We start from the raw sequence: 23,597 nt of genomic DNA on the forward strand, positions 1-23,597 counted from the left end.
GCATGGATGGCACCCAGTGCGCTTCCTTTTTCTCAAAGGTAGACTCCTCACCTGTTTTCTGCCTGCTATTTTTCGTTGTTGTACACTGATGCCTTCACATTTTTGTTTATAAAAATGTCTGTTTTGAGTTTATGATTGTTATCTGTAGGAGGATCAGTCCCACGCAGGTCACTCCGCCATTAGGTTTCCAGAACTGGAACTTTTCTCTGTGTGCTTTTAAGGTATACTCTTTTTCTCTGGTCTTCAACAGTTTGACTAAGACATGAGTAGGTGTGAGTTTTCAGAATTACTCTGCTTAGGGTTTGCTGAGATGTTTAGTCTGTGGGTCAGTCTTTCATCAATTTTTGAAAAATTTTGGCCATCATCTCTTCTTGATGAGTTACTTCTCTGTTTGTTTGTTTTGTTGTTGTGTTTTTCAATTTTCTCTCTTCTCTCCTTGTGAAACTTCAATTATATGTATGTCAGAAAGTTTGGTATCACCACATAGATCTTGGATATTCTGTTCTTTTTCTTTTCCTTTTTGTGCATCAGTTTGGATAATTTTAATGGATCTATATTCAAGCAAATGGCTTTTTAAAATCTGCTGTGTCCAGTTTTCTGATTAGCCATTGGATAAACTTTTTGTCTGATATTACATTTTTTTATTTCTAGCATTTATATGTGTTTCTTTTTCGATAGTTTCCATCATTTTCCTGTAATTCATCATCTGTTTTCATATGTTGAATGCCATTTCTGTTAGATTCTTTATAATATTTATTGTAAATATTTTAAAGTCCCTGTGATAATTCCAACATGCCATCTGTGGGCTTCTTTCTCTTGACTATGTATTGTTTCAAACAGATCATTTCTTCTCACTTAGGATGTCTCAAAATTCTGGATTTTATGATGGGATTGTGAGTAAAAGAACAGTAAACACTGAAGTAATATTATTTACTACACCCCTCCCCCAAATCAAGCGTCTTTTTTTCTGTCAAGCCTCTAGATTGGGCAGCTAAGTCTCTATAATCTGGTTAAAGTCAGCTGTCTCTACTCTGCCGTAGCTTCAGTAAGTTTTAGGTCACCAATGGCTTCAAATGTTCTGAAGGTTAGATCGGGACTTTCCCTTTGATAGCACTTGGATCTGAGCCAGATCTCAAGGCTCTCGTATGCTTTATAGCCAAGTTACTTTCTGCACTCCGGCTGCTAGATTTTTTTTTTTTTTTTTTTTTTTTTTTTAATTTTTTGTGGTAAGCGGGCCTCTCACTGTTGCGGCCTCTCCCGTTGCGGAGCACAGGCTCCGGACGCGCAGGCTCAGCGGCCATGGCTCACGGGCCCAGCCACTCCGCGGCATGTGGGATCTTCCCAGACTGGGGCACGAACCCGTGTCCCCTGCATCGGCAGGCGGTCTCTCAACCACTGCGCCACCAGGGAAGCCCTAGCTGCTAGATTTTTAATTGCTCAGAGTGCTCTTTATTTATTTATTCACTAGTTTTCTGACCCTTGGGAGATCTCTTTTCCTCTTCCTGCCTCACCATCAAACTTCAGTAGTGATTGCTTGTATCCGTTGAGAGCCTGAAGTGCCTCAGATGGACTTTTCTTGCCATGTCCCCAGTCCTCAGCAGGCTGCTTCTCTTAGGAAGGCCCTATGTGCCTTGCCCTGTCCACAGCTGTACGTCCACGTGCAGGAAGGTCTGTGGGGAAATGGCGGGTGGGAGCAGACTTGCTCTGAGGCTGGGGCTCCTGGGGATGCTAATTCATCACGCCAGCCCTCACACGGTCACTGAGAGGTAATTAAGAGTTTGGGTAGTTTCTTCTTACTCTATGGTAGTTTCCTCCTTTTTCTACACCATTCCTTCATGGAGGAAAGCAGTGTGGCTCACTTCTCTACCAGGAAGGGCTCAACACTTTTTGGAATTTGTTTTGATAGAGAGAAAAGGATGATAGGAACAGATTACTAAAACTTGTAAAACCAACAATGGTATTCTTTTTTCTTAAAGAAATATTTATACTTAATCTCATTATATAAGAATATATATTAAAACATACATATATATATGCATATGTATACATATACACTTATATATATACCTATACATTAAATTCCTTAAAAAGGAATATTTATACTTCATCCCAATTAACATTAATACACACTCAGTATAAAAAATCAAAAGGCATAGAGATATGTAAAATAGAGTTAGTATTTCTTTACTCTTACTCTTTAAAGGTGATCACTGTGGACTTTTTGTATATATATTTCCGAACTTTGAAATTATCTATATACAGAATATCTAGATTTTAAAAAAACAAAGTAGAAATCACATTAAGAATTGTGCAACACAATGTATTTTAGTTGACGTATACGGACAGATATCATTCCATTATGCATTTTCCTAACCAGTTATTTTCTCCAGAAAGCATCCCTAAGTATGGTGTGTTAAGCAAAATTTAAAAGAAATTCTCAGTTATTTTATTTTTCCAGAGTATCACTTAAGCTCACCCAATTCTGTTCCTTATTGTTCCCATTTCCCCCATTTCTCAAATGTCTGACACCCTGCACCAGCTAATGCATTTCCTTCCACCAGTATGCCAGACTGGTGAAAATATTAGCAATTACACTGCCACCTTGTGCCAGAGTCCATCTGAGCGCCACTTGCCATCCGTGAAGGGGTTCTCATTGCCAACTGAGGAACAAGAGATTCAGCTCTAAAATCCTATCTTAGTATGTACTTTCTTAGACAACACATGGCAGTGATCGCTTGCAATAGGTTGGGTCTCTTGGGAAGCAAACCCTGTGATGGAGATTAGCATCCACGGTATTTATTAGGTAGTGCTCTTGGGAGAAGAAGGACCAGGGGTGAAGAGGCAGAAGCTGACCTGTGATCAGTCTCAACAGTGCCTTCAACAATGGCTTTATTTCCACGATGGGCTTTGGCAGCCTGGTGACCTTATGAATTGTCCTAAGTTGAAGCAGCGGACACCCTGGAAAAACAGCATGAAATAAACTCTACACAGAAACAACAGAATACATCACGCATAATCCTTTCCCTTTTTTAAATCAATTTTTTGAACCTTCTGGTAACTATCAAAGGTAACCAATGAGCACGTGCAATTTTTTTTGTATAATTACTAACTCATGATTTTACGTATGTATAAGATCTGTTTCAGGCCTTTCCAGTCATTTCCATCGATGCTCAAACTATTCCACAAATTAACCAGTGGGAGCTGCTCTAATTGTTTCCTCTGTCTCTTTTCTTTGACATCTATAATCATTGATAGCTTTCTTGCTTTTCAGCACAAGATGCCAAAGATCTATTCAACGTATTTTCCACTCAGACCTGGAATCAGTCAGTTTCACAAGGAGGAAAATTAAGTTCTGAGACCAGAATCGAAGCCCCAGAAGTGGTCATTGCTGTCGATTTGTTTTTGCTTCTGGAGCTGCTCAGTGAACAGGTATTTACATAATATGCATTTTTAAAAAAGATAAATAAATGAAGGTAGGTTTCTTTGTCAGCTCAGGCTGCTATAACAAATACCATAGACTGAATGGCTTAAACAACAACATTTATTTCTCATAGTCCTGGAGACTGGGAAGTCCAAGATCAAGGTGCCAGCAGATTTGGTGTCTGGTGCGAGCCCGCCTCCTGGCTTGTAGCTAGCCACCATCTTGCTGTAACCTCACGTGAAAGAGAAGAGGTCATTTCTCTCCTGTCTCTTCTTTTGAGGGCTCTCTCTTGTGACCTAATGACCTCCCAAAAGCTCTGCCTCTAAATATATCACACTGGAAATTAGAGCTTCAACAAATGAGTTTTGGGGGGAAACAAACATTCAGTCCATAACAATGAGAATATGTATTTTTTAGAATAAGAAAAATATTGTGTATCCAAAATGATATTTCTATTTCAAATGTATGATTACTGTGTATTAATTTATTTGGTTTTATGCTTTTCTTTCCATATTTTCTTATATTGAAAATCTTGGTGACATGACATACACCTAATTACTCGTTTGATTTATCCTAAACCATACACATATAATAATTTCAAAATAACAATACCAATGTCTTTAATAATAAACCTACTGAATGCAGCCTGTGATTTATTTGTGGTAATTTTTATCCTTAGGATATATCTCACTAGCGATGGACTGTAAAAATATTGCATTTTAATTATTCTTTTCCGTGTGTTTATGTCAACAATTTGTTATGCAATTAGATTCTTTTTTTTTCATTTTTAGGAATTGCTTAGCTTTTTATTTCTGAAATAACTATACTTTTTGATTACATAAGGCTTTTCCAGGGTTACCAAGTAAATATATATTTGGACATTCAGTTCCTTTTTTTGTTTCTTGCCCCATAGTAACCATTTTTAAATAGTTTTTGGTTTATCTTTCTACTGCTTCAAAACACAAGTAAATTTATACTTCTATTCCCTATTTGAAAACATTATTTTAATTTGAAAATTAGAAGGACTTTAAAACATAGTCATATGTTTGCATGACCTGATCCTATAGTTAGACAACTATATCAGATAGAAGATTGATTTTTTTTTTTTTTTTGCGGTACGCGGGCCTCTCACAGTTGTGGCCTCTCCCGTTGCGGAGCACAGGCTCCGGACACGCAGGCTCAGCGTCCATGGCTCACGGGCCCAGCTGCTCCGCGGCATGTGGGATCTTCCCGAACCGGGGCACGAACCCATGTCCCCTGCATCGGCAGGCGGACTCTCAACCACTGCGCCACCAGGGAAGCCCAGAAAATTGCTTTATTTTGTACTAATATAGACTCAGAGAATAGGACTTCTAATTAGAAAAAGCAAGTATTATGAATCTGTAAGGAAATGTATTGGAATATTATAATACAAATAGAATATGTACTCATATTCATGTAGTGCTTTTCAGTTTATATAGCACTTTCACTATGAATTTATTAATTTGATTTTCACAATAATGTTACGACTTTATCTCCACTTTACAAATCGGAAACTAAGGCCTGGGGACAAAAATGCTTTGTCCAAGGCCTTGCCAGTTACTTGTCAGCTAATTACTGACCGAGGTAGGGGAAGAATTCAGCCTGTCTGCCTCCAATCCATATTGTAATGATGCTGCCTCTCAAATCACTTGCAAATATATATGGAACACTTGTGTCTCAGGCTGTGTCTTCTGTAGTTGTCGTAAGTTACTCCAAGTAAGTTTTCGAAGTAGGAAACCCTCTATTCCCTTTTTGAAGATTCACAATACAAAGTAACACTGTCAAGTCTCTGGAAATATCTGTATTTTTTGAAATCTGTGTTATGTTGCATTTTTAAATGTTTCCTGATTTCACAAGACCACAGAACACCCTCCTTGGGCACCGTCCCCCAACCTGAACTAGGCCTGAAAAGGTGTCAAAACAGTAAGACTTGTTATTGTTAAAAGCGTGGGTGAATGCACTTCATGGCAGCTTCAATAAGCAGTTATTTTCTTGACATAAACCATGCTTGAGAATTACATTTGGTTTAGATGGACATCTGTGATGTGTGGGAAGCCAAACTTTGAAGATCAATTGTGTTGTAATTTGATTCACTCAGTCCTTTAGCAACTTAACCAGGCCCTAATTAAAACAAAAACATTTACTGGTAATATTTTCCTCATAGAAAATTCACCCCTATTTAGTTAACAGACTAACAGGAGAATCCACAGCAGTTTAGAGTTGCTTCCATGTGTTCCTAGGAACGAGAAACCATGACAGAGCACGGCCTCAGCCGGAGTCTTCTGCATTTTCTCATCTGCAATGAGGTAAGTTGATGTGGAGATAAATGAGTCTGAGATAGAAAGAAGTATTTACCCCTGGAACATATGCTCTGCACTAAAACAGAGGTGAGTACCAATGCAAGCAGAACAGAACATGTGGAGCTATAAAGCCTTGAGTTTTCAGGAAATTTATGTACAAAGTAATAAAGAATGAATACTACAGTCACTTGATATAACAGGATATTCTTTAGTATCTCAATTTTTTGTTATTTTTATTGTGATTATTTCAGGTCAAGTGACCTGTTTTTTTAAGAATAGAGAAAATGCTGTTTTGAAAAAAGAGGAGGCGCTTTAAAACTTGGAGTTTTTTCTCCATTCCTTTTTTTTTTTCCCCAGTATCACAATGTTTATTGATAGATACAAGTATATAAAATCAGGGCATGAACGTGACTTGATAAATTAAGTAGACTTAATTTCAATACTATAATAAGAGGGACCAATTCAAATTCTCACCATTTGTTTCACACCCACAAAGACCACTTTAAGGGCATTTACGATCTCTCAGAACTGGTCAGTTTTGTACAAGTAAACCCTGTTTCTTTTTAAAAGACTTGTGCACTTGCCCAGGCTCAAGGATATTAAAATCTAGCACATAAAGCCCAGTGTAGAAATACAGGCAATATGCTATTACGGCAACAACCATCAATTACAGTTAAAAAATTTTCTGTAACAACCAAATGGATAATCAAATATTGCAACAACTCAGGTATTACTGAGCGAAGTGCATTTCTACAGTATTCAGTGTTGCTATTCAGTTTTCTAACTCAAAACAGCCTATGATAACTGGCAGCAAAGAACGTCCTTGCAATAGACTGCCTCTGCTTGAGAACTTATGATGTAATTATTGCATGCTGCTAATATACTATCTAAACATTAAAGATGCTCCTAAAATATTTGATGGTAGACTATGATTAAGACTTTACACTACAAAAAAGCCTTATGCAGAAGGAAATCCTAACTGACGTGCTTCTGCTTTAAATATTGTGAAAACGTTACAGCGAGATGAATTTTCGCAGTGGTTAGGTCAAATGCAGTAACATCATAGCAAAAGTATGCTTTGCACAATTTAAGGCTTCGGCTGGTTTTTTTTAGCCAGCTTCTTCTTCTGATTCTTCTTCTTCAGCAGTTTCTAGCCAGGTTAGCCACTGATTCATGTGGAACAAAGCCTTGCCTTTCCCTGGAAACTCTTGGGTTATATCTTCTTTCCAAGTCAAGAAAGCGTCTCCTTCAATAACCTCCATGTCATGGAAGTGAACAAAAAAGCAGAGTAACATGCCTTTAGGGAAGTTGCTATTGTAGCAGTGCACCTGAAGAGCATAGAGGGCACTGACTTGTAGATCAACGTGAACATGAAGAGATTTCTGCATTACTGGCTTGAAGGAAAGAAGCAGTTGTTTTTCCTGCTCTAACTGTTCTGTGGAAGGAGCAGAGGAAGAATCTGTTTCCTCACTGGGTGGGTTTACTTCACTAGAAATGTACTGTAAGAAGCTAGTCATTAAGATGTTCACAAATCCTTTATCTACATGAAGTTTGGGAGAGATGCTATCTTTAATCCACTTATATATGGTTTGAGGAGATGGACCCAACTTTATTTGCTTTAACAGTTCCTTCTCCAATTTGAGGAGTGGGAATAAGAAACTCAGTCCCTTTCCTTCCAAGATCTCCAACATGCAGTCCTTATTCCGATCAATTTCTGGGAGGATTTTCTGCATATTGACCTTGCTTTGTTGGAAAAGCTCTGTTAACCATTCTCAATCTTGTAATTTAGCTAATTGCTGAAGACAGAGTAAGAAGAGAGGAAAATGGGTGCCACTTTCCAGTGGTTGAGCTAGTTCTGAAATGCTCAGCAGCTCCGAAATGATAGCACGAGCTGCAAACTGTGCTAAATATGATTTCACCAAGGGGATGTCAACCTCCAGTTTGGGGCACTGGTCCAATACATTCAGGAAAGACTGCATGAAGTTGTCACTTGTGGCCATCCCTTCCTGTTTGAGGAAACTGATCAGAGAACTTGCTTTTTCTTTATCTTCATCACTTCTGTCGAGTGACAGGATGATTACTTAGCTTAACATCTTGGGGAGAAAGTGTTTAGGAGACCTCATCTCTCTTACACCACTGACAGCTTCGTTTGCATTTCCACTATTCAGATATTCGGTTACAACAGTTTCGGTTAATTTAAGCAGCTCTTCCTTTGATGGTGGTGGCTTTTTACTGGTCTTGGTAGGCTTTTCCTGAATAAGTGGTGGATTACTTTTGAGCCCAAGCTGAGGTGTCTGTCCCAGAGGTGGTGTCTGAGTGCGTGGTGGTTGTGCACTAGAAGGAATCACAGTTATCTGGCACTTGACTTTTATTCATTAGGAAAGACTGAGCAGGCCTCAGGCTAATCTCATCTGCATTAAGCTGTCCTTTCTTAGAAAACCGAGGTGGCATATCCTTCGACTGTCCTTGCAGCTGGGATAAGAGTCCCTGACTCTCATTATGGTAGAGCTGGCTTAGCCCCTGGTTTTCATAAACTTGCCTCCCATCTCCCCAAACTGCGATTGTGTGGGAGGTATGATGTGTCCCCCATGGCCATTGAAGAGTTGATTTGAACGATGGCGCCCCATGGTGCGTGAAAATCTATCCTGGATAACTCCTGGACCAGTACCGATTCCGCTACCTGACATTTGTCCAAACATATCAGCAAGTCCTCCAAGTGGGTCCCTATCCATTTTCATCCTGGGTGGCATGAACGGTCCCTCCAGAAAGAAGTCACTTCTCATCCCTTGAGCCACGGGAGCAGGAATAAACACTCCTAGATCTTTTACTGCATCTTGACGGATTTGATTGGTCGTCTTTGGTCCACTGTCAAGAAAAGCCTTGCGAGGAACCCAATGGTGTTCTCTCAACTCTACGGTATCCTGCAGCAGGAAACGAATCCTCGCCGGCAATTCCTTACTTAACATCAAGGAGCACATTCGGGCAAAGTACTGATCCATTAAGGACTTGGCTCGTTCCTGGTCTAACCTAGGTCCCATTCTCCTCATTATCTGACAGAGGCACTCCAAATCCTCTCCCATATCTTTGAGTTGGACTGTCTTCTTTTTTTCCAAAAGTGTTTTGATGCGCTTATGAAGGGTAGATTCATGAATAAGATCAAGCTTTCCAGGCTATCCAGTGAATTTGATGTTCCCCAGCATCTTGGTCTTAGCAATGGCTCTCTTTTCCTTCTCCTTGGGGAGGAGGAGATTTTCACGCTTATCACAGACATCAACATTTCTGGTTTGGTTTTCAAATTCCTCTTGTAATTTGGAAATTAGGAGGCGTCTGAATGTTGTGCTTTGCTTCTGTCCTGGCTGACCCTCTGCTGCTGGGCCATCGAAGTTTGGTGCATCTTCTGCCAATCGCAGACATAGCTGAGCATACAGTGAGCTATACTTTGGCTCTTCTAGGGCTTTGTCCACCGTCAGCAGTATGACCCCTTTAAGGATGAGTTTACACGCTACACCCACATTGAGGAGCTCAAGGCATAGCTTGTCAAACTTCTCAGGAGTGAGCTTCCTGAGTATGCCTCTTACTTTCCTGAAGATTGCATCATGTCGTTCTTTTTCATTTGCGGAGTTGTTTGCTGCGGAGTCGTCATCTCGTCTAGTGCTTCGTGCAGGAATCCATTTCTGCGCGTTTTGCCCTGGCGTTCTCCCCAGGAACTCGCTGTTGCCAGCAGTCTTGGGATAATGCTGAGGTGCCCCCCTACTTCCTCCTCCGCCCGAAGAAGCACTGGAACGAGAAGCACCCCCTTCTGCAATCGCACTCTCCACTTTGGCGGCTTGACAACCAAGACTCTTCAAAAGAATAATATTAATGGATGGGGTGGGGAGGGAAGGGGTGGAACAAATGAAAAACCTTCACCGAGAACTCAGCAGCTGCCACTGCAGCTGCCGCCTCAGGATCCGGTTGTGGGGACAGGGAAGGGAGGGGGAGGGGAACGGAAAACAAAAGAAGCGGGGGGAAGGGGGAGGAAGGAGTCGGGACTGGCCTGAAACTCTCAGCTCAGAGGAGTCGCTGCTGCAGCTGCCACCTCCATAGAGCTCCGGCTCGCTGCTGGCCTCCATTCTTAATTTCTGAGAAATTTCCTTGAGAATTTAAACTATTTGTTTAGGTTTTTTTTTTTTTTTTTTTTTTAAGTACAGTTACATATAGACGTAGAAAAAAATCTCTGGGGATTTGTATGGCCCCCGGGGGGCTAAACTGAAAACAGTTTTCTTGGATGAGTTCTTAAATACAAAGGGGAATAACTGCAGTATGGGTTTTTTCCTTTACCATTAAGGTAATGTTAATTCACTCATTCATCAAAGACCACAAAATTACTGTTTACCAAGTGCTCTGGATTCTGATAGGCTCTTTGGGAAATACAGTCCAAATGTAGAGAATTCAAGGTTCATGGTCGCTGCTGTCAATTCGGTGGCATTCCAGTGGGATGACAAGGTACACAACTGTGATAAGATTAGTATTAATACAAGGGGAGCAATGAAGTTACTCGTTGTGATGAAGTACTGGGTGGATTTTAGACAACTATAGGAACTTTGGAGAGAGATATATATGCCTGGAGGAGTCTAGTAGAGACAGTTTTTGTGGTAAGTGTGATACTTGAGTTGAGCAGTGAACAAAGGAACCCTTGGGTAGCAGGCGAAGAACAGAGAGAACGTCCTGTGCAGGTGGGCCGTGTTAGCAGCGGCAGGAGAAAGTAACCCTCCACCCCCACCCCGCGATAGAGTCTGGGGATGAGTAATAGCAGAGTTTGTGTGTAGGATGCATGGAGAGAAAGTTCTAAGGGAGAAGCACATGATTGTTGATGCACCAGGAAGGACACGTTTCATCTGCGTAGTATTAATGCCCAGAATGTTTAAACTGAGTCTGACTATCCAAATTGTAGCACACTCTGGAAAACCACTGTCCCGGACCTTTAAAAATGTCAACATCATGAATGACAAACAAGGATGGGAGACTGTCCCAGATTAAAGGAGGTTGAAGAGACATGACATGTGTGACCCTAGATTGTAGCCCAGAGAGGAAAAGTAAAGTAAAAAAACCAAGGACGTTATTGGTATAGTTGGGCAAATTTGAAAATGGACGTGTATTAGAAAATGGCATCGTATTACTGTTATATTTCCTGAGTGACATAATTGTATTATTATATAGGAGAATGCCTTCATTCATAGGAGATTTGCATTTAGGGATGAAGTGTTATGATATCTGCAAGTAATTCTCAAATGGTCAAGAATATATTCGTGCACACACACACACACACACACACACGCACACACAGGCGAGAAACAAGTTCAGCAAAAGCTTAACATTGAGGAATCCAGACAAAGGGCCTGTGGGTGTTTCTCTTACTATTTTTGCAACTTTTCTGTAGATTTCAAAATTTTCAAAATAAAAAGGAAGGGGAAAATAAGTTTTCTGTGAACATTTGGATGTTCATAATTTTTTTGTTTTACAACTTCTTTTATTTACTTGATACTCATTGAACATGTTAGTAAATGCCCTCAGGGCTATATCACTCAGTTTGTGCTGGTTATTTTTGTGGAAACATTTGCTTTATGATCATCATTAACACATTTTAATGTAGTGTGAGCGCATTGTATTCCTGAAAATGACTGGATAACTATGTACCATCTTTTCCCCCTTGAGTGATAGACTCATGTGACACAGCAGGCTTTTCAAAGGGTCCTAATCCTCACCACCATTATAGGACAACTTTTTATAAGCATTTTACTTTTTTTAGGTGTTCATGAAATAGTGTGGACTGATTCTCTAAGAAATAAATAATCAATACCTTTTTTTTTTTTTTTTTTCGGTATGCGGGCCTCTCACTGTTGTGGCCTCTCCCGTTGTGGAGCACAGGCTCCGGACGCGCAGGCTCAGCGGCCATGGCTCACGGGCCCAGCCGCTCCGCGGCACGTGGGATCTTCCCGGACCGGGGCATGAACCCGCGTCCCCTGCATCGGCAGGCGGACTCTCAACCACTGCGCCACCAGGGAAGCCCCCCTATTTTTTATATATGTATTGTATGCCTATAACTTGGCCAAGTGCAATTCTTGGCTTCAGGGAATGTGTACAATTACTGATAATACATGCCTGGCCAGTTTACTCCAGGGCATGTCAGGCAATAGGGGATGATGATTTTTATGTGCCTCAGGAGTGATGAGAAAGGAGGTGTGATTTTTCTGATAACAGTGAGATTTTGGAGAAACACACCTGGATGAATTGCATTGAGGCCAAAGATCTGGGCTGTTCCCAGGGAATTATGGCTTCCAGAAACTGCCAGCAATGGGTAATTCTCCTTATTTAGGGCTGTGCTGAGCGCCTTCCCCTTTAATCATTCCATCCGAAGAGCTTGGGCCATACCAGTTCTTTGGTAACGTGGTCTCTGCTGGCATCTGGAAGGAGTCACTTTTTAACAGGCTTTCCATCTGCTAAGATGATTAATGATACCTGCTCAAATGGCTAGAGCTGTTTTTCCTCGCGGAGTTTGTGGGCGTGTGCTGACTCATGCACCCTCTGACCCCATGTCCCCATTGTGATCTGGAGCATGTACTTCCAAGAGGACTGGTCAGGTGACTGCCAGGCTATACCCATGGAACAAAACCAAGTTAAATGTTGCACAACCTAAAAACTTGGCTGTGGAAGTGCCACACTCCAAATTATAAATCCATCCCTTTTTTTTTTTTTTTAATGAGAATTATCAGTTCGTTTCATCTGGTTTTACCTTCCATGGGGGGAAGTTAAGCAAATTCATCTCCCCATTCAACAGGGTCCAAATAATGCAGCCACAAAATTAAAGCAACATGGGCACTATTGTAAACTGAAATCACGGTTCACTTTACAATGTAAACCTGATAACCAAAAAGAATTGATCAGAAGGTGGATATGGGGTTCATTTATTTAAAACATTCAGAACCCTGATATCCCCTAAATTAGGATACAGAGAAATACAAAACAAAATAGTAAAACAACAACCACAAAACACAATCGTGAGGAAAGTTTTCACAGGACGAGATTTCAGGAGCTGACTGACTAACAGGTGGATCCAGTGTTCTGTTGACTGCAGAGCGTGTGGTGGACTAGACACGGCCAGGCTGTGGGGTGCCAAAGCTAGAATTGTAGCGAGTGCATTCTAGTGTGATCTGAGATGGAGTAGCACACACCAAAGAAGAGAATAAACATGGAAGGTTAGGAAAGGCAAGGTCTAATGATGTAGAAGAATGATTTTAATCCACACAATATTATAAAAAATTATTAAAGGATTTAATTTCAGAATGAAGTTACTGGGAACTTCAGGTTGAATAATTAAAACTGATTATTTCCAACTTGCTTTCCATACTTATTGGAAGTTTATAATGAAAGGTATACACATATATTTTAAAAGAAATTCTACAAACCAAGTCTCCATTTCAATGTTAGATATTGGAAAAAGAACAGCAAATTAAATCCGAAGAATATAAAGGGAAGAAAATGGTAGCATAAAAGATTAATGGAACAGAAGAAACACACAATAAAAGAGATTAATAAAGTCAAACTTGCTAAATTGAAAAGATTAGTAAAATTGCTGAACCCTTAGCGAATGTGTTTGATGGTGAAAGATTGAAGACCTCCATCATATCAGAAACAACGCTAGGATGTGCTGTCACTACTTTGTGTCCTAGTATACTGGAGGCCCCAAGCAACGCGGTAAGAAAAAGACAACACTTTAATGTTAGCACAGTAGGAAATAGGCATTATTTGCATAAGATATAATCAAAAAGTTGAGATTTTATACATAAATAGTATCAACTAATGAGAGAATTTAGCAAGTGTGCTGATTTTAGCCAGTGTACAGAAATCATTGCATTTGCATATACCAGTAACACAGGTAGAAATTAAACTTGAAGAACAAGATACTATTTAAGGCAATATAAATAATCCAAATACTTAACTCTAGGTGCAAGAACTCTGTGTAGAACATTGTAAAATATTCTTTAGAGGAATTAAATACGATCTAAATACTATTGAATTCATGAATTGTAAGACTCAATCTTGTAAAGGTGGTAATTTTAAGAAAATTGATTAATACAATTCCATCAGAACCCCAGCAGATGTTTGTTGTTTTGGGGGTCTGGTTTGTTAGCTTCAGAGTGTGTGTGTGTGTGTGTGTGTGTGTAAATTGAAAAACCAGTTTTCATTTTGAAGTTGGGAGTCGATTTTTCTACAAGTCTCACACTTTTTCCTAGTGTCTTGAACAATGTGTAAACCCCAAGCACTGCACCAACAGCACCTAATGGTAAAATGGGCCCATTTGTGTATCCCCAGGTCTCCATATGCCCAGGTGCATGGTATGCTCACTATGATACCACAGTGTGCCTCTGCTTCTATTCTAATGAGTCATTCACTGCTTAATTCTCTTCTAAGTTAAGAAATCCATGCATGTGTCGTTGAGTGGTTTTGCTTTAAAGTTTATATAGGTCTGTGGTGGAAAATTGTGCTTATTAATTTTATGAAACTATTAAGTTCAAACAAATACATGATACTTTAACTGAAATTTGTGTTCTTACATATGAAGCATCATTATTCTACTTTCTTCATTGGTTGCTGCGACAGGAGAAACTGAAAAATATGGCTTCTACCCACATTCAAAAAGCAGATCAAGACTCTACTGCTTTGTCTGGTAAGTACTGATTTTCCACCGTGTTTGTCTGCCCTCTAGTGGTCACAGAGCAAAGTCCAAAGAAAAATTCCACAGGTCAGAATCAGGTGATTTAGTTTTGAGAAAATATTATTATTATTTTAGTTCAGCCCGGCTCTCTGTGTAACGTATTACTACATTTAGAAATCTGGCACAGGTCAATAGCCTAGACATTGGCATACACTTGTACAGTGCAGTTATATATGGTGTTATCAAGTATGCAAGATTTTTAGTTCAATACTAAAAGACTAGTATCAAAATAATTTATACGTTGGTAAAAAAATAACAATGGAACCCAGTCAAAATGACAATTATAGATAAAAGTTTTGAACCCTCACACCTGGTGCTAAGCACTTTCCATACGTTATCTGATTTTATCTACACAGCAATTATGGAAGCAGGTCACCATTTTACAGATAAGGAAACGGGCTTAATGTGGCTAAGGTCAAATATATGACATCACTTATATGTGGAATCTAAAAAATAAAACCAACTAGTGAATATAACAAAAAGGAAACAGACTCACAGGTATAGAGAACAAACTAGTGGTTACCAGTGGGGAGGGGGAAGATACAGGTAGGAGGTTAAGAGGTACAACTACTAGGTATAAAATGAATAAGCTACAAGGATATATTGTACAACACAGGGAGTGTAGCCAGTATTTTATAATAACTATAAATGGCATATACCCTTTAAAAATTGTGAATCACTATGTTGTACAACTATAATTTATAATATCGTACATCAACTATATATCAATTTTAAATGTTTTAAAAAGGTCAAATATAAACCATAATAATAGCTAACATTTTTAAAGCAACTTTTAAGTGCCAGAAACTCTACTAAGCACTTTGTTTGTCTGTATTAGGCAAGGTTCAGGGTAGGAAACAGAAGCCTCTCCAGAGATTTAAAGTGGAAGTGGGTAGAGACAGAGAGTGCAGCCCTTACAGTCAGGGAAGGGCCAGGGAAGCAGGTTCTCGGGTGGCTGGGATGCCCGCCGGGATGACACAGGCCCAAGGAGCTCCCACCTCTGAGGTTGGCCCCGACATAAGGCCACAGGTCTCACAAGACTGAAAAATCCAGACAGTGGACTGGAACTCCACTGCAGGAAACCTCCGAGTTCTGACACCTTGCTTGCCAGCACAGACGGCTGAGCTGCAGGGACATGGCCTCTCGCTCCTGTCCAGCATCTGCCTCTGGTGGACAGAACACAGCTCACACCCAAAGTCCCTGCTGCCAGGGAGTGGGCCTCCCTCTTCTGGCCGCGGCAGACCAGGAAGTAGCATGGGAAGGGGTGGGGGTGGACATGGGGGCAACTGGCCACATCACACACAACGTCTTGTCCGTCCAGTCCCCACAGAGGCACATATTTTCGTTTCTGCATCTTGGAGATGGGGAGTAGAGGCACCAGCAGGTGACATCATATGCTGGAGCATCAGGGTAGGAGGCTGTGCCTCTTTCCTCCCGAAGTACAGCACGTCCCACTCTCTTGATGTGACCGCACGATGTCAGCGTTCATTCCAGGTTAGAATAACGTGGAAACGGCGCCTCCTACACAACACGTCTTTCTTCATGTTTCATCAGGATGAGACCCAGATTCAAAGAGAAGTGAAGTGAAGATGGTGCTCTTCTGCTGTCTCCTGAGTGAGTTGACTGCCTGGGCTTGGGATAAAAAGACGTAAAATCAAAACGCAGCTCTCGGGGGCTTCCCTGGTGGCGCAGTGGTTGAGGGTCCGCCTGCCGACGCAGGGGGCACGGGTTCGTGCCCTAGTCCGGGAAGATCCCACATGCCGCGGAGCGGCTGGGCCCGTGAGCCATGGCCGCTGAGCCTGCGCGTCCGGAGCCTCTGCTCCGCAACGGGAGAGGCAACAACAGTGAGAGGCACGAGTACTGAAAAAAACACAAAAAACCCCGCAGCTCTCCTGCTCACGTTCTTGCGGGAAAACAAATGTGTTCACTAATGCTTGTAAGACTGCCAGGCACAGGGAGCTCGTGGCGTTGCTGGCGCTGGAATGTGGGTGCAGTTGGCATATTTGGAGGAATCGAGGGGCGGTACACGTACTCGGCGCAGAGGACATGGGGTGCTGTTCTTGACTGTCCAGCCAGGCTCGCCGGGCTGTGCCTTCCCTCCGCGTGCTCTCCAGACGCGTCCTCAGCTCCAGAGGCGGATGTGGAGCCACATCAGGCCAGTCTGACGACTCACCTCAAAAATGAGCGCATTGGTAGAGGACCCGTGGGGACTGAAAACAGAACTGCAACGTTGTGTGGTAACCGTCTTCGAGGCAGTCATTTCCTGACCGCTTTAGGTAATGCCCGTGACTCCTGTGGAGATTCCTGCGGGGGCGGGGGGTCCTAATTCTTGTCTCTTCTGAGGCACAGTTGTTCATATATATATGTGGGTATATATGTATATATACGTGTGTGTATATATGTGTGTGTATATATGTATGTGTGTATACATGTATGTGTATATGTGTGTGTGTACATGTATATACACATATTTTTGCAAGGCTGGTTGAAAACAGTGGCCTTTGTCCTCATCCAAGAGTGTATTAAAAGCACTTGGAGAGGGCTTCCCTGGTGGCGCAGTAGTTGAGAGTCCGCCTGCCGATGCAGGGGACACGGGTTCGTGCCCCGGTCCGGGAGGATCCCACATGCCGCGGAGCGGCTGGGCCCGTGAGCCATGGCCGCTGGGCCTGCGCGTCCGAAGCCTGTGCTCCGCAACGGGAGAGGCCACAACAGTGAGAGGGCCGCGTACCGCAAAAAAAAAAAAGCACTTGGGGAGCTTCTAAAAACCTCCTAAGCTAATGCTGTGTCCCGGCGGTTGTAATTTAATGCATCTGAATGAACAGAGTGGGGCTCAGAAGTGCACGTTTCGAAAATTCTCTGGCGTGAGTCTAAGCTCACCTTCCTTGTGAATCATTAACCTAAAATGGATAGCGCTGTGATCTCTTCAGGAGAAACTGAAGACAGAGGCTCTGTGTTGTAATGACAACTTGAATAAGATTAAGTCATGAGCCAGCGGTGTCACAGTTTCCTGGATTAGAAATAGCTTGTTTGAATTTTAGGAGCTAGAGATTTAATAGAGATTTAAAAGTGTCAGAATCAAAGATGTAATATTTGTAGGGAAATTAATTCTGGCCTTTTTGAAAGGTGCCTGGCATTTTTTTAAAAGGGAGTGCATGTAAAAGATCTAAAGCGCCCTCAAGTGGCTAAACTCTAAATTACATTTTAGTGAAAAGATTTGAAAAAGGTGAGTAGAGAGGAAAGAATTCTTTGGAGTCCAGGATTTTCTTTCCTTTTTTAAAATAAATTTATTTATTTATTTTTGGCTGTGTTGGGTTTTCGTTTCTGTACGAGGGCTTTCTCTAGTTGCGGCGAGCGGGGGCCACTCTTCATCGCGGTACGCGGGCCTCTCACTGTCGCGGCCTCTCTTGTTGCAGAGCACAGGCTCCAGACGCGCAGGCTCAGTAGCTCTGGCGCACGGGCTTAGTTGCTCTGCGGCATGTGGGATCTTCCCAGACCAGGGCTCGAACCCGTGTCCCCTGCACTGGTAGGCAGATTCTCAACCACTGCGCCACCAGGGAAGCCCCAGGATTTTCAATTCACAATATTAGAAGCTGCGATTTGAAAAGGAGATGTGGATGCCATGAGATGTGTCATTTAGCTGAAATTTCCTCCCAAAATTGGTGGTGAATTATTTCCATCCCTAAACCTCAGGTGCACTAGGGATGTATATCACCTTAGGAAGTCCATATTTCACTTGCAGTTTTGTTTTCTTATTGTAACCTGGACTGGCCTCCTTAGACTCACTTTCCATTGAAATTCACCAGGATTATATCATCTGGGTTGACACAGAGGAATAATCACATATTTTTGTAAGCCTTTGTTTATAATGAGGATTATGGATTTATTTATCCAACAAATATTAATTTAGGAGCTATTCTGTGCCAGCATTACTCTGGACATTGGGATTACAGTGGTCAACTAGACAGAAAAGATCTCCATGCTCAGGGATGTGTGTGAGGTGTGTGCAGAGAAGACAAACAAAGACCCAAATCGCACCCAGCCCAACTCACCATCACCCCTTCATAGGAAACGCCATCCATGCAGATCATCTGACGTGCTTTGAGGGGACTAAACATGGAGGTGGGACGGAATCTCATGGGTGTGCTGGCAGCTTTAGGTAGGATGGTCAGGGATGGACTGAGGTGAGATATGAAAGAAGTCAGCTGTATGCAAAAGAGGGGAAGAACAATCAGGTAGAGAAAGAACAGGAGGGGAAGAGCCAAGCGTGTTTAGGGGAAGAGTACAGAAAGCAGAAAAGCCAATGCGCAGGGAGGAAAGTAGCAACTGGACCAAGAGGAAGCAGCTGCTAACCAGACCTTGACCGCTGTGCTGTATCCGAGCTAGTGAGCCAGCCACTGGAGGCTTTTAACAAGCGGGATGCGGAGTGAGTCAACTGGATTTGCACTTTTGTAAGTCACTCACGTGCCATGGGGAGTATTGACTGGAGAGAGGCAAGGGGAGAAACAGATCAGCTAGGAAGCAGTAGCAATAGTCCAGGCGAGAGAAGATGGTTGAACTCAGATGGTAGAAATGGAGATGCAGAGAAGTAGACAGGTTCAAGTGCACAGGTTTGCGAGGGGAAAATTGGCAGGTCTTGTTAATGGCTTAGATGTGAGGGATAAGGGAAGGAGGACAGAGGATGACTCCGGAGTGTTTGTCCAGTGTTACAGGGTGGAAGGAAGTGCAGTTTATCATGATATGTAACACAGAAGCAGAAGTTGGGTTAAGGTGGGAAAGCACCTTTTGGAATTGCTACCTTTGAGATGCACGTGGCATATATGCTAACATGTCAATAGGCAGCTGGCTCTAAGAATTTAGAGCTCAGGGCAGAATTAGGAACTGGGCCTGTGCATTTGGCACTCATAATCTAGTCATATGCATTATTTAAAGCCATGGAAATGAATGAAATTATCTAGTAAGAGGTTAGAAAAACACAAGTAAGCTGAACTGAACCTGGGGAATTCTTACTTTTTGAGGTCAGGTGGCAGCAGTGAAGTCATCAGAGGTGGCTGAGGTGAGACATGGAGAAAAGCAGAAGAGCATGAGGTCGCAGAAATAAAGGTGGTATTTCAAGGAATGAGTGGCCAAGTACGTGAAATGCTGTTGAGTGTAAATTAAAATAAGAATTTACAAATGTCTACAGAATTTGGCAACATGGAATTTTTTGAGACCTTGACAACAATTCAGTGCAGCGGTGTGGAAGAAAGCCAGATTAGAACAGACTAAAGAATGATTATGTAACATCATCGAGAAGAGATGTCAAGTAGAAACTTCCAGGAATTGTGCTGTAACAGGGGAGCAAAGAAATGGGTGGCAACTTGACATTTTTCAAGTAACATCTGTTTCCAAGTTGGGTTACAAAGAAATGTTTTCATACTTACTGGATCAGCATCTTAATAGAGAAAAACATCAATAGAAAATTGATGATGTAGGAATGAAGTCCTTGAGAAAGTAACAGGGGTTGGCAACCAGAGTGCACTTGGAGGAGCTGGTCCTTAAACGGGAAAGGGGCACCTTTACACCAGCAGGAGATGACAGAGACCATGGCCATAGACATGGATCATGTTCATCTCCAGCTAAGGTCACTTGACCATCTTAAGAATCTTGTGTTTTTGAGTTACAACATCACTTTTTTTTTTTTTTGCCAGAATTTCTTTGTGCTTTCCAAAATTTGGGAAACATCGGGCTAAATAAACTTCCTTTACTCTGGGACTTTTCAGACTCTTTTTTAAATTAAAAAAAAAAAGTTAAGTTTTTTATTGGAGTATAGTTGATTTACATTTACAATGTTGTGTTAGTTTCAGGTGTACAGCAAAGTGAGTCAGTTATACATATACATATATCCACTCTTTCTTTTTTTTTTAGATTCTTTTCCCATATAGGCCATTACAGAGTATTGAGTAGAGTCCCCTGTGCTATACAGCAGGTTCTTATTGGTTATCTATTTTATATATAGTAGTGTGTACATGTCAATCCCAATCTCCCAATTTATCCCTCCCCCCCACCTTATCCCCTGGTAACCATAAGTTTTCTACATCCATGACTCTACTTCTGTTTTGTACATAAGTTCATTTGTACCCTTTTTTTTTTAGATTCCACATATAAGCAATATCATATGACATTTGTCTTTCTGTGTTCGACTTCACTCGGTATGACAATCTCTAGGTCCATCCATGTTGCTGTGAATGGCATTATTTTGTTCTTTTTTATGGCTGAGTAATATTCCATTGTATATATGTACCACATCTTCCTTATCCTTTCAGACTCTTTGATTTGCTTATGTGTATTGTAAATTTCCAGAAGGGAATTTATAGAATGCAACATTCTCCAAACCCATTTGACCACATAAATCTTTTCTCCTGAAGTATTCTTTGTACTTTGGAAGAAGATTTCCGAGGAACATACCTTAGGAGAGCCTGAATAATCAAAAGGACTAGAGTTTCTTTTATTAAAATTGATTTCTAAAGGCATTTTTCTTTATATCGTTTCTCATAAACCCCATTTTTTTCTAGCCCTCATATGAATTGAAAAGAAATGAGATTATATGGTAAATATGTGGGCATATGCTATTTTTAGCCAGTTCCTGACTTTTCCTTGATAAACTGAACAGTAATAATGTAAGCACTACTTTGTATCTGATATTGATATAGTTGGATTCATCGCTACCATATTTGTTACTGTTTTCTATTTGCTGCCCTTGTTCTTTGTTCCTGGTTTTGTCTTCCACTCTTTTTCTGCCTTTTGTGGTTTTAACTGAACATTCCATGAGATTCCATTTTCTCTTTTATTAGCATATCAGTTATACTTCTTTCTTTAACTTTGTAGTGGTTGCCCTAGAATTCTCAAGATATGTTTATAATTAATCCAAGTCCATGTTGGAAGAGCACCACACCACAGACAGTGTGAGTACCTTCTGGTAACAAAATAATCCTAATTCCTCCCTCCTGTCCTTTGTAGCATTCCTTACTTTCATTTTGTTTATACATAAACATCCTTAAGCACATGTGTACTTAATATACATACATCAGCATATGTAACCAAATACATTGTTGCTGTTATTTTCAACATACTGTTATCCGATAGATCAATTAAGAATCAGAGAAATAAAATAAAAGTTTTTATTTTACCTTCACTAATTCTTTCTCTGATGCTCTTCCTTTCTTTATGTAGATCCCAGTTTCTGACCTGTGTTAATTTCCTTCCCTGTAAGACTTTTTTTTGACATTTCTTGCAAGGAGGGTCTACTGGCAAGAAATTCCCTCAATTTTGGTTTGTCTGAGAAAGTATTTCTCCTTCACTTTTGAAGGATAACTTCCCAGGGAACAGAATTCTAGGTTGGAGGCTTTTTTCTCTCAATACTTTCAGTATTTCACTCCACTTTCTTCCTGCTCACATGGTTTCTGAGAAGGTGTTGGATGTAATCTGTATCTTTGTTCCTCTGTAGGTAAAGTGTTATATTCCTCTGGCTTCTTTCAAGATTTTTTCTTTATCTTTGATTTTCGATAGTTTGAAGATGATACGCCTACATACAGATTGTGTTGGTGTTTATCCTGGTGTTCTCTGAGCTTCCTGGATCTGTGTTTTGGTGTCTGACTTTAATTTGGGGAAATTCTTAGTCACTATTTTTTCCACTATTTCTTCTGCTCCTTTCTCTCTTCTGTCTCCATCTGGTATTCCCATTACATACATGTTACATGTTTGGTGGTTGTCCCACAGTCCTTGGGTAGTCTGTTCTGTTTTCTTCAGTCTCTTTTCTCTTTTTGGAGGTTTCTATTGACATATATGCAAGCTCAGAGAGTCTTTCCTCACCTGTGTCTAGTCTACTAACAAGCCTGTGTAAGGCGTCCTTCATTTCTGTTACAGTGCTTTTGATCTCTAGCATTTTTTTTCCTTTCTTTCTTATGATTTCCATCTCTCTGCTGACATTGCCCATCTGATCTTGCATGCTGTCTGCTTTACCCGTCAGAGCCCTCAGCGTATTAATCACAGTTGTTTTAAATCCCCTGTCTGATAATTCTAACGTCCCTGCCATGTGTGGCTCTGATGCTGGCTCCTTCCCTGCAGATTATGTTTTTTGCCTTTTGGTAGGCATTGTAATTTTTCTTGATAGCGGGACATGATGTACCAGGTGAAAGAACTGCTGTAAATTGGCCTTAGTACCTTGGTGGTGAGTGGGAGGGGAAGCGTTCTATAGTCCTGTGATTAGGTCTCAGAATTTAGGGAGTGGAGGCCTCTGGGCTATGAGCTTCACAAGTGTTTCTCAGTTTTCTCTCCCCTCTTAGGTGGGGCAGGATGGCTAGAGCGGGCTGCAGTTGGGTATTTCCCTTTCCCCCAGTCAGTTAGGCTCTGATAATCTCCCAGCAGGCTAGGCTCTGGTTAACTAGTTTCACCTGAGGGCAGCCTTTTTAAGAAGAGAGTGCTCTGGTGTATTTCAGATGGTTCCTTTTCCCCTCCCACTGCCGGAGCCCAAGGAGATTTTTCTCAGATACTCACCGTAGAAGCCTTGTCAAGATCCTGGAGGTAAGTGTTACGAAACTGTGGGGGACCTCCTATGACTGTGTTTACCTGCAGCGTTTACCTCTCAGCGTTGTCAGCACTGAGTCTCCAGCAATTCATTAATTACAGTGCAGGGTTCCCCCCCAGCATTAGTTCCCATAGCTGTTTCGGCTCCAGTAAACCCCAGCTCCCTGTATTTGACTGTCTGTCTCTCCAGTCTTGGGGACAGCAGTTGGCCTGTGTCCTCATGTCTCTCATGGATCCAAGAAAAGCTATTGATTCTTCCGTCTGTTTCTGTTCAGCTTTTTTTTTTTTTTTTTTGCGGTACGCGGGCCTCTCACTGTTGTGGCCTCTCCCGTTGCGGAGCAGAGGCTCCGGACGCGCAGGCTCAGCAGCCATGGCTTACGGGCCCAGCCGCTCCGCGGCATGTGGGATCTTCCCGGACGGGGGCACGAGCCCGTGTCCCCTGCGTCAGCAGGCGGACTCCCAACCACTGCGCCACCAGGGAAGCCCAGTTCAGCTTTTTACTTGTTGTTGGGAGGGAGTGGCAACTTCCAGACTCCTT

At 41.6% G+C, this 23,597-nt stretch overlaps 1 protein-coding gene across 1 annotated transcript; it reads right to left on the minus strand.

Annotated features, from left to right (window-relative positions):
* Nucleotides 1-6,851: 6,851 nt before the first annotated feature.
* On the minus strand, nucleotides 6,852-9,854 carry LOC309834402 (eukaryotic translation initiation factor 4 gamma 2-like; the record flags this gene model as incomplete). Its single annotated transcript, XM_082673141.1, is given in 7 exon segments — nucleotides 6,852-7,514; nucleotides 7,518-7,823; nucleotides 7,827-8,097; nucleotides 8,099-8,267; nucleotides 8,270-8,912; nucleotides 8,916-9,645; nucleotides 9,775-9,854. Coding segments are annotated over 7 exon segments (2,862 nt in total).
* Between the last annotated feature and the right edge of the window lie 13,743 nt (nucleotides 9,855-23,597).

Source organism: Grampus griseus (genome assembly GCF_964374135.1).
Source record: "Grampus griseus genome assembly, chromosome: 1".
Taxonomy (NCBI): domain Eukaryota; kingdom Metazoa; phylum Chordata; class Mammalia; order Artiodactyla; family Delphinidae; genus Grampus; species Grampus griseus.